We start from the raw sequence: 14008 nt of genomic DNA, 5'->3' as shown, positions 1-14008 counted from the left end.
AGGACCATGTCCAGGTGGCTTTTGAATATCTCCAGGGACAGTGGCTGAGCCTCTGGAGATTTTCAAAGGCTGTCTGAGCACAATCACACATGGACACAAATGAATTTGCAGAATAGATATAGTAATGTAAAAATATGTTGTGCCAGAGAGTTCTTCTTTTAATCATCCTCCATTATTTTTTTATCATGTGATCCCCTGCAGTACAATATTGTTTTTTCAGATGTCTGGATAATTCCACATGCAAATGTGTTTTTTGAACAGAGGGGATTTTAATGTGCAGCAGAGTATCTCTACAAAACTCTCCTCAGCTGGTATCAGCTGGGAGAGCTGCAGATTCTCTCCTCTTCTGTGGAATTACCCACACTAACACAATCTCACTATTGCACTGGAAACAATTCTATTCTCCTGTTTTCCTAAGCTGCATGTTCTGCATGGCAAATGCCAAGTGCAAAGCCACTGCTGAGTGGGGCAATCTGGGGCCCTGCCATGAAAGGAGGGCTTTAGGTCAATGAAACACTCACTGTCAGAGGTGTCAGCAAAAGCAGCTTTAATACAAATGTACCAAAGTGTGGAACAGTCCAACAGCAATGCTCACTCTGTAGCTCTGATACAGGAATGGAACAGGGACAGGAATATCGAATTAGAATTGATTTGGAATGATTGATGTGGAGGCTGGGGACAGGAAAAGGTGTTGAGGTGTAAAAGGAAATCCCTCCCATTGAGTGATGAGGTACAGAAAGGACCCCCCTGCTTTCTAAACTCCTTCTCAGAGGAGGTGTGGATGGATCCAGTCCTGGTCCCAGACTTCATCAAGACTTTATGGCTCTGGGATTATACCAGCACTTAATCATTGACCTTTCCCTCCTGTGCATATGATTCCACTGTTTTTGTCTAAGGGAGCATTCTAAAAATATAAATCTGCCTGAGAGACTGGAAAAAGGTGTCAAGTGATTGAGAAAGTGGTTCTGGGTGTCATTGGAAAATCAGGATAAAAATCCTGGTGAATGGCTCCCCCTGAATTGTGCTACGGTGGCAGAATGCACTAAATGAGCATTTCACTGGATTTGGATTTGCCATGCACATTTCCCACAGCTGCTGCAAGGGCTGAGGGTCTTCTCTGGGTGTCTGCAGGGCCTGAGGCTCTGACCTGAGCAAGCTGTGTGCTGTGCAAGGCTCCCTTGAAGGCGGCAGGATCTCAGCCAGGGGCAGAAAAGCCTTATTTCCCCTGCAGGATGTGGTTAACTTGTTTTCTCAAAAGCAGGGAAGGGTTAATGCTGCCTGCTGTAAGTGAGTCACAAATGGTGACCACAGCATCCTGCCTGTAGCTTGTGAGAGGGGGATGAGCTGGGGAAGGTGTGAGCTGGGCTCTGTTAGGTAAGAACCAAGTTGCCATGGAAACCATCACTCCATCAAACCACCCGAAATTACTTCTTCGTGGCCCCTTGCTCCTATCCCTGAGTGCCAAACAAGAGCAGGGTTTCTTCTCTGCTGCTGGGAGCATTTTCCTCCCTCATGCCATTAGCAAGGTCTCTGTCACAGTGTGACTTGGGTTTGCCAACCTTAATATATTTAATTTTTTTTTAGAGACGGGACCCAGGAGTAGAGACAAGGCAGGCTTAAAACTTAGAAAGGTCCAAGAAGAAATTTATTAATAACACAAAATATATTCAGAATAAGATCCCTAGATTGTTTCCTCCTCCCCTTCATTCAACATTTCTTACCAACAAACATACAGAGAGCACTTCAGTCAGTGATACATTCAAATTATTAGTTCAGTTTTCTTAAGAGAGAAAAGTCCCTTCTTGGTTATGGCTTAGGGGGCGTCTTCACCTCCACAATCCACATCCGCCCGGGAAAAATATTGCAGATTATGATTTTCCTCTCATTCTGTCACAGTCCTTTCAGAGCTGTGCAATGGGTTATGTTACACACATGGGGTAGTACTTTTAAAGGCAGGCTGCTGAAAAAACAAGATTCTCTTCATCTCCTTCACTATCAAATGTCTCTGTCATTATTCCAGTCCCTGGAGAGAGAGAGCTTCATTCCCCGATGCAAAAAGTCATCTATTTCTCTATTAAATGTCTCTGTTCACATTTCTGTCCCAGAACAGAGAGCTCTATTTCTCCAAGGCAAAAATAAGGTTCTTCTTCTCAAGCACCCAAAACCTCCCCAAGTATATTTTACAGTTTAAAGGAATTTTAGTGAAGTCACAATCCCCTTAGCCCATGTGGTAAAAAGTCTTAGTTGAAAACCATAAAACTAAAGTTGCTAGAAGAGTTAACAAGATTGTTACTCACCTTATTGTGTTATCCACTTGTTTGTTTGTTAGTTCTTTAATCAAGTTGCTATGTTCTTTTCCCCAGTTGAATGTGTAATCCTTATGTAATTTAAACCCCGGTTTATTGTATTTCCCTATCCCAGTTACCTCCCATTTCCGCCCTTTCCCCTACCCACTTCTGCCCTTTCCCTTACCTCATTTCCGGCCTGCTGCTGCCTGCCTGCCTATCAAGTAAGCAACACCCCATATGTAAATCTTCAGAAACTTCCCAGTGCCACCATATCAGAAGTTGCTGCTAAAGAGAAAATTCACGAAACTAATCAATCAACACCAAACCCAAGTTATCGATCACCTCAACTAATGAGCTAAGTCACCTGCAATGTACCCTGTGTAACTGTTTAGTCACCACAATCTGAGGAGCAGCTGAAAAGAGTAACTTCCCCCATACCAATGAGCCACCATGGACTTCTGGACGTGCCCGTGAGGTGGGAACTCCCAGCTCTGCTTTTGGACAGAACTGCACGAAGTCCTCCTCCCAGCGTTGGACTGGCGTCAGCAGCAGGCGTAGGACCTCCCTGCGACCCCCATTAATAAAAGAGCTGTTATTTAATAAAGGTCTCGGCCCTGCTCTATTTACAACAGCCCACAAAAAGGTTTTCAGCTACTTATCAGTTCGCATCTTTTCAATCTCTTCCCACCAGGAACTTTATCTTCATTGCGCTGACTTCTGAAGTCTCCAGACTTTATTTCTTCCCATAGAGAGAGCTTAGAAAAATCGAGGATCAAGGCATAAAGAAGTTACAATTGTACCCAGATCGTGAAGAAACACAATGGGCAGCTGGAGGCCTCTTCTCTCAGAACTAGGAGGGAAGGGGGAAGGGAGAGCCTTTGCTGGCTCCCCGATCCCCCCTGCTAGGCCATGCCACATGGAGAGGGGAGCTCCGGGCCACACGGGGCCATGCGGTCAGGAAGGGGGGGGCCGCGACCATGCGACCGGGCCGGGCTGGGCACCCCACTGGGCCGGGGTCCCAAGCCGGGCCCCCAGCAGAGCTGGGGTGCTGAGCTGGGCCCCCTGCAAAGCCGGGGCACCGGGCCGGACTCCAGGCCGAGCCCAGAGCCGGGCCGGGGCCCCAGCCAGGGACCACGACCACCGGAGACCGGAAGCCGAAAGAGAGAGAGCAAACCTGATCCACTGTAATTTGTGAAAGTGAAATAACTTTTCATTGGTTTCCCGAGCTGTCCATCACCAAATCAGCTCTCTGATTGGTGCCAGCAGCTCACAGGGGACGCTCCCAGAGACGGGAGAGCCCCTCCCCCCAAGCACGTGAAACCAACACAGTCTCTCCTCCCTGAAGCTCCTGAATGTGCCAGAGAGACACTTCTCTGCACAGAGTCTGGAACAGAAACATTCAATCAATGGAAAATCTACATTATCAAAGCTGTATTTGCGATCCCAGTGGCCTTTACGACAGCTGGACTTCCTCAATCTCCATCCCAGATTCAGAAGAAAAAAAACAGAAAACCCACAGCATTCTACTCTAGTAAAACTTTATTTCTGTCTGAACTAAAGGATTCCAAAATGCACGTGAGATATATTTGGCAAAAGAAATACAGAATAAAGAAATGAACATTATCTGGATGATACCACTTCAAATCCTACACAGCTCTTTCTCACCTGCAATACATATTTATAAAATCGATCTAAAGCACAAAGATACAAATGGTAACTACTTGTCTTGAATTCTCTCAGCAGCACTACTGCAGTGGCACAGGCAGTAACACAACATGCCTGGGAAAGGTGCTTTCAAAAGCCCAGATATCTTGAGTGAGCATTGGAGTTTTGAAAACTATTGAAGCAGCTTGAACACTTGTGTGCAAATGCCACAAAGGTGGGAAGATTACTTAGCAGGAGGATGAGGAAAAATCCAGTCCCCTCAGTTCTCAGAAGAGAGCAGACAGCAAATGCATTTTAAACTCTTCAGTGTAAACCAGCTGGCCAGGCAGGAGTGAACAGTGTTCAATGTCTTCAGGGGAAGCTGCTGCCTTGTGTCCTGGCTGGTCTCTGTCACTGCTCTGGCCCTGCTTGTTCAAGCCCCTTGTGCTGCTGGTTCACATTCTTTCCTGCTCATCCTTGGGCTCCTCTTGCCTTCATTCCCCATGACTGGAAGAGCAAAGGAGGGTTTAAAAGAAATTTAATGAAATTGGGCCCAGGAACCAGTGTTTGATAGCTGTGAGCTCCCTCACCTCAGAGAAGAAACAGCTTGATACTCATGAGGGTGTTGAAGGCGATGCTCTTTACCAGCAGGACTCTCAAACCCAGCACAGCCATGGACAGCATGTTCACTCTCTGCCCTTCAGCATCTGCTCAGGGACCAGAAAAGAGCAGAGAGATCATGGTCTAGGTGTTGATGGTGTGATCTTGGCAGAAAGTGGGACAATGCCCAGGGGATGGTGTCAGGGACAGGAAGAGCAGCAAAGGAACAGACGATAGAGAACATGGCAACAACAGGGGAGCCCAGGGTCTGTCTCTGCTGCTTTTGGCTTCCTGGGGCTTGTGTGTCACTGCAGGAGCAACCTTGCAACAGCAGCTTGTGTCTGGTGAAGGTGTTGTGTTGTGCCTCCTGTGGGCTGGAGCAAATCCATTTCCATGCCTTTATCCCCCAAGCAGCAATGCACCTTCACCACCTGTTTGGGTAACTCACCTTGTGCTGAGGGCTCTGTGCTGTTGCAAACCCTCTCACTGGGCCCTGCCACTGGTTCTCCAGCCTCCTCTTCTGTAGAATGATAAAGAAAATATATTTTAAAATATATCCACATTTTATACAGGATTACAAGAAATGTTCATGTGACATTTCCTGTAGGAACTTGAGGAAAGTTTGGCTTATCAAATGATCAGCCATTAATTCTAACATTATTGGAGGTGACAATTTCTCTATGCAACCGCAGGAAACAGAAATATTCCTGCATTGTTTTGGTTTTACTATTTGAAACACCTTCAGGACTGCAAAAACCATCCTGCAAACTATAACAATTTACTTAGTTTAAAAGCCCTCACAGCAAATCCAATCTTTGATTTTTGCAGGATTTAGATAGGCTGTTCCAGCTTGTGCTGCAGAAGGTTTGTTGCTACAGGTTGAAATATTTAGCCATACGGAAATATACATTTTGAATAAATAGATTGTGTCTTCCCTCTTTTCCCCAAAAAAGGTATCTCCAAGTAATTAAATGGTTGAAACCATTTCTTTCAGATGCTTTGGAACATCTTTCAGCTCTCCCTGCTGAAATCCCCAAAGCCTTTCTCATTTCTGCTGGCTGCCCAGGGCATTGCTGTCAAGAAGGAGAACACAAAGCCCCACAGGCCACTGTCTCCAGAAACAAGTGACAGCTGTGCCACCAAACTGTACCTGGCTGTGCTGTCATCGTGCTGCTGTCGAATTTGGCCGTGCAGGTCACCTCTGTGTCGTTTGTCACACTGACCACTTGAATTGCATTGTACAGCCCCTCTGGTGTCAAAATGGATGTGCTCTGTTCATACACGACCTCCTTAGAGGGCATCTCCAAGCTGATGCTCTTTGTCTGAATATTCCTTGCCAAACAAGCTGCTTTGCCAGGACTGCCACCTTCTTCCAGTTTCTTTGATTTCATCACAATTATTTGAGGGTCAGAAGTTTTTGAAATATCTGTAAAGAAAAGCATGGTTTGGAGAGGTTTGCCCATGTGCTGAATGACCGAAAGTTCTCATGTACTCCAGTTGTGACTAATTTGTAACATTCTCATTTACTGTCTTTGGGGTTATCATTCCTTCCCAATAGAGGTACAAGTAATGAAGGATGATTGCTTAAACTCCCATCCAGCTGTCTTACACAAAAACTATTGCTGTGAAAAGAATTTAGTAGCCAAGAAATCATTGTGATACCATGATTAAAAAAAATACCTTTGCTTCTAGATCAGATTATTTATGGAGAATAAATGGTCATTAAAAAACCATTGTCAGCACTTAACTCAGATAAACAATCTAAATTAGAGTAAAAATATGGAACTCACAGGGATCCCCCAGTGGCCTTCCTTGCCAGAAAGGGCTCAGCTTATGAAAGGCTGTCACACACATCCACTAAGATTTACATGTTTGCTTTGATAGGAGCACCCTGAGGGGTCTCTTGGGTAAGGAGAGGTGCTTGAGGCTTTTCATTTTCCATGGTGTCTGCCTTGCAGGTGGGTCAAGAGATCCCTCAGGTCTAACAATTTGTTCATCCCAGGGTACTGATGGAAGTTTGATGAAGGGGCTCTGACTTTACACCCTTTCCCCATCAGCCCTATGGCACTGCTAAGGAACTGAGATGAAGACAAATCATGCTCTGCTACAATTTCATGGGTCAGCTCTCCTGACCAAACAGGCAGAACTACACACTTGTCCACACCTACAGCAACCAGACACCCAACACAAACCAAACATTTCCTTCCCAGGTGTTTTACCATGGCTGGCCAGAGCCTGTCAGTCCTGTGCATTCTGTGTTCTCTGAGAAGACCTTGAAAGGCTTTTCATGTGGTCTCCTCTCCAGGCTTCCCAAACAGCCAGAATACAAACAAGCTGCTTCTCTGCAATAACTCCTGGGGCTAGATCTTCAGCAAGAAATATTGTACACAGTGCAATTATATTTCAGAGAGCAGAAGATTTGTTTTATCTGACCACAGAAGCCTCATTTGAGTCCCAGTACTTTGCATTTTGAGACAATTCAGCCATGAAATCCTATCAGATGCTTGCTTCTGGAAGGCATTTGTGGTTTTTATGTTCTGAACATTGTTTTGTTCAAAAAGTTGTACTTCTTCTTCACTTTAGTCTTCTAAAGTCACAGGAGGAGTCCTGTATTCTAAAACCTAGTCGACCTAAAATAATTTTGGATGTTCTTGCAGTACATTAAAGACCTCTGAAAGAACAGCAGCAGTTCCTGAGCAATGCACCTGAATCTTTAGGACAACAGAGATAAACATCAGAAACCCCTGTGCCACCCCAATATTCACATTCCTGTAAAAAACCTCAGGGAGACATCAACCCTTACTGTATATCATGGAATTCCAAATAAAGATAGGAACAGCTAAGGTTTCTTGTAATCCCTACTCCACACATTGGTCTTTTCAGAGCCCACACAATTTGGCAGTCAATTGTCTTTCATGCCAGGAGCTCTTGGGGATGAGGCACTTGTGAGAATTTAAGCCCAAGGCTATTTAACCACCTTCCACCTCTTTCCCCAGGGCAGTGGAATGAATTACCTGGGGACACAATCAGTGTGGTGCCCGTGTCAAACCAGAACTGCTCAAAGCAGGCAGTCACAGATCTGTCTCAAAACTCCTCAGCACTGTGAGCTCTTCTCTGAGCTCTGCAGTCCTGCCCCAAGTCACTCAGTGCAAGTGCACTGGAGAATTCAACACTTGACAGGAAATTTGAGCCAGAGTGCTGCCCAAAGTGGGAATAAATTATCCCATGCTAAGCAGGGTCCTGCTCGTGTTTGGGGATCATGGAATAATGGTGCTATGCAGAGTCAGCCCAGTTGTTCCTGGGAAAACTTCCTGAGCAAATCCAAGCTGCTGATTTGGCTTGAAAGCCTGGCTGGAGTGAGAGTGCACTCAAGGGATTATTGTAGATGAAAATCCATACAGTTAGCCCAATCCATTAAATTCCTTTTTTCACTTCCACCTCAATTTTAAATGAAATTTCAGAAATAAAGAAATGTCACTTACTTGGTAGAACTGTGAGAGTCGTCCCCTGTCCAAATATAAGCTTCTCTGTGCTCACATTGCTAAGACTCAGTCCAATAACTCACTCTTCCTTCAGAGTGTTCAAAAGTGTTGTAAAACAGGAGATGAAAAGCCAAATATGAGTCCTAATTGTCCATGGGTGCAAGTCCATGAGATTATCCAGAGGGAGACTTACTTTAATTGAATAGTTCAGTGATTTCAAATAGCTGGAATGACTACAGAATATTCAACTTCTCGCTTTCTTCTACCCATGAGCTCTTTTATATGTCCCGGATAAAAGGCAAAATAGAAATAATTTTGTATTTCTCTTCTTATTCATTACAGTCACCCATCTCCTTTCTTTCCCAAAATATCATATCCTTTTCCTTGGTTTTTGGTTTTTTTACAGGTGCCTATGCTGTTTATATCATTGTGGTACCCAGTCCAAAACACAGTGATATATTTCATAGCAAAAACTGTCTCTATTTCACGACACAGAATTTTGGATTGTACAGGCAGTCACATGACTTCTTCAGTGGTTTTACACCCAACGTACCACCTGAAGAAACACCATATGGCTTTCAAGGAAGGATCGCAAAAAATATCGGAAAGGTTGAGCTGTAAACAGGAACTTGGGGATAACATGAAACCTCGGGAAATTCTGAGGGAGTTAATCTGGACAGAAAGCAGGTAAATAGCCAGTACTTCTTGTGTTATTTCAAAGCATTTCTTTCGATGCAATCTGTTCCCCATATTCTCTTCATGTGGGCATTAGTGGTAGTGTGACAGGGGTCCTGGAACGTGGCAGTCTGGGTCTGGGGGTGTTGGGAGGAGTGAATTAAAAGCAGAGGAATCAGGAGGATGGGAAACTGCCCAAATGACCTTCCAATAGGGAAGATCAGGTGACCTTCCAGCCCAGCGTCGAATACACCCAGGGATCCTCTAGCATGGACCTAGTTTAGATGCCAGTGTCTCTCTTTGCCTCTGTCTGGCTGTTGCTCTGGGATTTCCCCAGGTGAGCAAGGAAATAGATGTACTCTTTGTGAGTTTGTGGCTGCTCCAGCTGTTGCCTCACACAGGGGGTGGTGGCTGTCCTAGTTTGAAAGACAGGTGTCTGACAAGGAAGGTGGGAAACGCCCTTGGAATGGAAAACATTATCCTCTTCCCTCTGAATTATTGTAACTTCAATAGTAGGGGCTTTCAGGCACAGACATGAGAAAAGGAACACGAGTTCTTTACCAGTGTGTGTGTGTATAAGAAGGCAAACCAACAGCACCAGCAGCAGAACCAAACAGACCCAGACACCAGTCCCAGCTGCCCTGGGCTGCAGGCACATTCCCCTTGGGTGCAGTTCCGGGCACAGCCAGCAGGGGCGCTGTGCCACAAGCTCGGTCTGCTCTCTCCATGTGGGAAATGGGGCTCAGTGGCAGAAGAGACGGAGAGATGGAGACATGGAGGCATGGAGAGATGAAAAAGAGCGTTTCTTTATAAACACAAGGGAGAAGCCAGACTCAGTGCCCTCTGCCGTTCCAGCTGCTGCTCGAGGGCTCTTGCAGCAGATTATTTTGCAATCCAGAGGGACACTGACACTGGCTGCTCCTCAGGATCTGTAAAGAGAGCCCCTTCTCCATCCCTTGGGTCTGTAAAGGGAGCCCTTTCTCCCTCCCTTCCCCCCCTGAGCCCCCATTAACAGTGTGAAAAGGCGGCCGAGCTGGCGCCACAGCGCCCCCTGCTGGGCAATCATCGCACCCGCCCTGCCCGGCCGGGAGCCAGCAGCGCCCCTGCTGGCTGTGCCCGGAACTGCACCCAAGGGGAAAGTGCCTGCAGCCCAGAGCAGCTGGGACCGGTGTCTGCTGCTGTTTGGTGTCACTGCTCATGGCGGTGTTACTTTGAGTTTGTGAGAAAAAATGTCCACTTTAACATTTCCAAAGGTTTATTAAACTCTAACCAATATAACAAAATACTGAATAAGAAAAAAGATACGGCTCCAGGAGAGGATGGAGCACACAATATCTACCCTTGCACAGATCCATGTAACTGAGCTGTTTTCTAGTCCATTACAAAGGACATTGTCCAGAGGGCTCCCAAGGAAGTCAGTGCTGTGCGCACAACTGAATGAAGAATGCACAACTTCCACCTTCATACCCACTCTGACCCTCTGTCTCACTGTAGAACGCAGTAAACGTGGCTAAGCAAGATTCCCACTTCCCACAGCCGTGCTCAGTGTCCCTGAGGCAGGAGGGCTGGGAGGTGCAGCAGAGGCCAGAGCAGAGATGACCCTGCTGCCCACGCTGAAGGTCCGGATGATGCAGGAGATGTCAAGTGATGGTGGAACAAATATTGACCCTTCAGCCCATAGGGTTCCCCAGACAGAAGTAACTGGATATGTCCTGAGCAGATCTCAGACTCCATGCACAATTCATGTTGTAGCTGGCTCCTGACAGGAGCTGTGGTCTCATGGAATAAGTAGCCCATGTCAGAGCAGCTTTTCTGGGACAAGCTGCAGGTACCCACACTGAAGCAGTCTGTTCCTGAAGGACTGCACTGTGAACTACAGACCCACAATGCAGGAGTTTGTGAAGAACTGCAGACAATGCAAAGAACCAAAGTTGAAAAATTCCTGGAGAAATGTATTTTGTGGGGTGGACTCCTCACTCAGGCAGGGGAAGGGAATGAGAGGGAAGAAGTGGCAGACAAAATGTGCTATGAACTGACAGTTTCATTCCCCATCCCTGTTCAATGACTGGGCAGATTAGATTTTTTTAGATTTGTACTTTTTTTCTCCTTATCCTATTCTGATTTGATTCACAAAAACTTAAATTAATTTCTCCAAGTCCATGTGTTTGCCCATGGTGGCACTGCAAGGACAGCTCTCTGTCCTTATCTCAACCCAAAAGCCTTAATTGCATGTTTTCCTCCTGCTTATTTGAGGAGGGGCACTGAGAGAACAGCTTGCTGAGCTCCTGCAGGACAATCAAAATCATCTCACCACAACTTCTCAACTCATTCTTCCTCATCAGGTGCTCTGCAGCAGCCACCCAGAGCAATGTCATCCCTGCTGATCTGCCTTTGATAAACAGCCTGGCTACATCCACTACAGCACTCTGGCAGCTACAGCAACACATCTCCATCATCCCATGGCTCTGCAGCCAAGGCACAGAGCAAAAATGAGGCCGTGCTGGACAGGAGCCCAGGCAACGTGCACTAAAGCTGCACTTGCCCAAACAGCCTGAACAGTTGCCAGAACAGATCCTCCTGCACCATAAATGGCAGCAGCCCTTCTCCCAGCCCTCCCTCCACTGCCTTTTAGTGCCACCAAGCCAGAGGGATGTTTCCTACACCTGCCATTGCCTGACAAGAGCCCTGAGGAGCAGCTGCTAGAAAGAAATGCTGAGATATCTGTCTTCCCTATCTGGCAGTTTTTGATCCATTCTGCTGCAGAGCTGCTTCAGGGTGATTTTGCTCTGCAATAATACGTTGCTGCATCCTCTTGCTTTGCTGCCAGGATCTGTAGTGGGAATCTTCTCCGGATTCTCTGATCTTTTACCTTAAAGCGATCCTGGAAACCTTCTCCATAGGTACCATCCTCCGTGTAAATCCATTCCTGAGCGCGGCTTGGGCCCTGACGGTACCACGACATGGTGTAGTACCACATAGAATTCCCCTCCATGATGCATAGGATGGTGACTGTGTTTCCCTCTGTCACGGTCAGTTCTTTGGGCTGCAACAAGGTGGCTGCACCAGCGAGCGAGATGGCTGCAGAGAGCAAAAACAAACCACAGTCACTGCAAGATTCAGCAAAGCTCAGGGCAATGCTGGTGGGGCTTTGGACTGGCACTGCACCAGTGGGAGGACAAAATCCTCCTCTTTGAAGCCAGCTGACACAGATGGGCAGAGTGGGTAGCAGCTATCAAGGCTCACAAGGAAGGGCATTCCATAATTCCCTCCCTCTTTTGCCTGTCAGGCAGGAAGTTTTTCCTGATTTTCCCCAAAGAACCACAAAGCATTTGCACCATGGCTTGACAAATCCCTTTGCCCTTGCCAACACAGGAGGGTGAGGAACCCACTCTGCTGTCCCTGAAAGTGCTCTAGGTGAGCCCAGCAGAGACACAGGCCTGTCACAGGCCATGGGGCTTGTGCCCTGTGCTGCCATCCTGCAGCTGGTGTGTGCCAGAGGGGCCGCAGTGCCCCAGGAGCAGAGTGTCCAGTGCCAGGGCAGAGCGCTGGGCCCCAAGCTCTGAGTGCAGCAGGGAGGTGCCCTGCGTGTGCCCAGGCTGCAGAGGAGGCAGCTTGCATGGAGGTGACGAGCTGACAGGCACAAGAGGAGCAGGGCTGCTCTCAGCGTGCTCCACAGGCACGGCTGGGCAGCTGGAGCCAGGGAACAGGTGCGGCTGCAAGCGCCCAGCACAGCTGCCCAGAGCCCTGCAGAGCACAGGGCTCAGCTCCTGGGGCCAGCAGCCCTTCCCTGCACTTACCTACAACGGGCAATAAGCCCACGCACAGGGCACTCCACATGGCCAGGCCGCTCTGGCTCGCCTCTCTCCACCTTCTCTCTGCCTGCACAACAGCTCTGCCCACACCTGCCCTGCCTGTGCCTCTGGCACTGCTCTCAGGGCCAGTCCCTCCTGCTCCCTCCCTCTGCCTCTGACAGCACTGAGGGGAGAGGTGGGGCAGGAGGAGCACTACTTGAAGCTCTCCGTGCCCTCCTGGCTGTCTCTCATTCTGCATGCTGCAAGAACAGACTGTTTGTTGGGCAGGAAATGCTGTGCTGGCCTAAAGGAGACGTGTTTCTCTGCAGCCAGCCCTGCCCTTTCTCTCAGCAAGTCATGCATGTGGCTGATGCTGCTGGGAATTTGCAGCTAACCAGGGTGGCTGTCAGCTTGTCCTTCTCCTGGTTCCCTGGCCCTGGCTCTGCTGAGCTGCTGCTCCCACATGGGATAGCCCAGGATCCCAGCTGGGCTTGGCCAGGGCACCCCTAAGCCAAAGTGCTCCTCACCTGCTCCCTGCACTCTGGCCCAGCCCCCTACTCCCTCCCAGTGATGACACTTCTCCAGCTGCCTCCTCCTGCCAAAGCCCTCCCGGACCCCTGCCCATCAGCAAAGGCAGCCCAGGACTCTGCAGGGACCAGGCTGCTCAGCAGAGCCAGGACACTCCCTGCCCTGTGTCCTCCTCCTGCTCCTCAGCAGGAACCCTGGGCTCTCCCTGTGACCACAGACTGGGACAGCTCTGATCCCTGGCAGTGTCATTGTCCTGACTGCCACCACTCTTCTGGCAGCATTGCCCACTCCACAGACTGTCTGCATCCTCACCCTCCTTCCTCTTTCCCTGGGTACTTGGTTGTTGTTGGATGCTGCTTGGAACCAGGGAAAAAGCTGCCTTGAAGTCTTGCCTTTCTCAGCCATCACAAGGATAAGAAATGATAACCATTATAATGCACCTGCAGGGTACGTGAGAGCTGTGTGTCTCATGATATTCTGCAGGAAGTATGTTTTCAAAGAAGTATTGCCTTCTTGGACCAATGAGTCTTTTCTATTTTGTTTTTCATGTACTACCCTATAAAGTTTGGTGTTTCTTTAAATAAATCTCTCTTTCTCTTCTTCATTGCATGATGAACTATGTTGCATTATCCTTTTCACCACTCACCTATAGCTTAAAATACAACGCTTGGACATGGTGCCTTATGGTGGGGATCATTAGGATAGGCGGGGGAAAAGGAGATGGAGAGGGTAGAGAAGCCCACTGAGAATGGGGGCTTGAGGCTGGGAAAAAAGGCAGCTGGGTGCACGGCCAGGGAGGATTTGTCTAGTCTGGAAAGAGGAGGCCAAGGGCCTCATCCTTCTCTCAACCTCTTTAGGAGGGGAAGTTGAGAGGGATGTTCTCCCCAGTGTACAGTGATAGGTCGTGTGACAATGGGCAAAAGCTGCACCAGAGGAGGTTTAGGCTGGATATTAGTAAGCATTTCTTTACTGAGAGAGTAGTGAAACATTGACACAGGCA

At 47.9% G+C, this 14008-nt stretch overlaps 1 protein-coding gene and 1 gene segment (V, D, J or C); both read right to left on the bottom strand.

The window, feature by feature from the left end:
- The window catches only part of LOC130264135 (M1-specific T cell receptor alpha chain-like), a 215500-nt gene that overhangs the window by 74232 nt on the left and 127260 nt on the right, over positions 1-14008 (bottom strand). The gene's annotated exons all lie outside the window — the stretch shown is intronic.
- LOC130264142 (T cell receptor alpha variable 38-2/delta variable 8-like) lies at positions 10035-12810 on the bottom strand. The segment is given in 2 exon segments: positions 10035-11767; positions 12487-12810. Coding segments are annotated over 2 exon segments (561 nt in total).

Source organism: Oenanthe melanoleuca, chromosome 27, assembly GCF_029582105.1.
Source record: "Oenanthe melanoleuca isolate GR-GAL-2019-014 chromosome 27, OMel1.0, whole genome shotgun sequence".
NCBI classification, from domain to species: domain Eukaryota; kingdom Metazoa; phylum Chordata; class Aves; order Passeriformes; family Muscicapidae; genus Oenanthe; species Oenanthe melanoleuca.
Note: the sequence above shows the minus strand (reverse complement) of the source record. Positions and strands in the feature narration are given on the sequence as shown.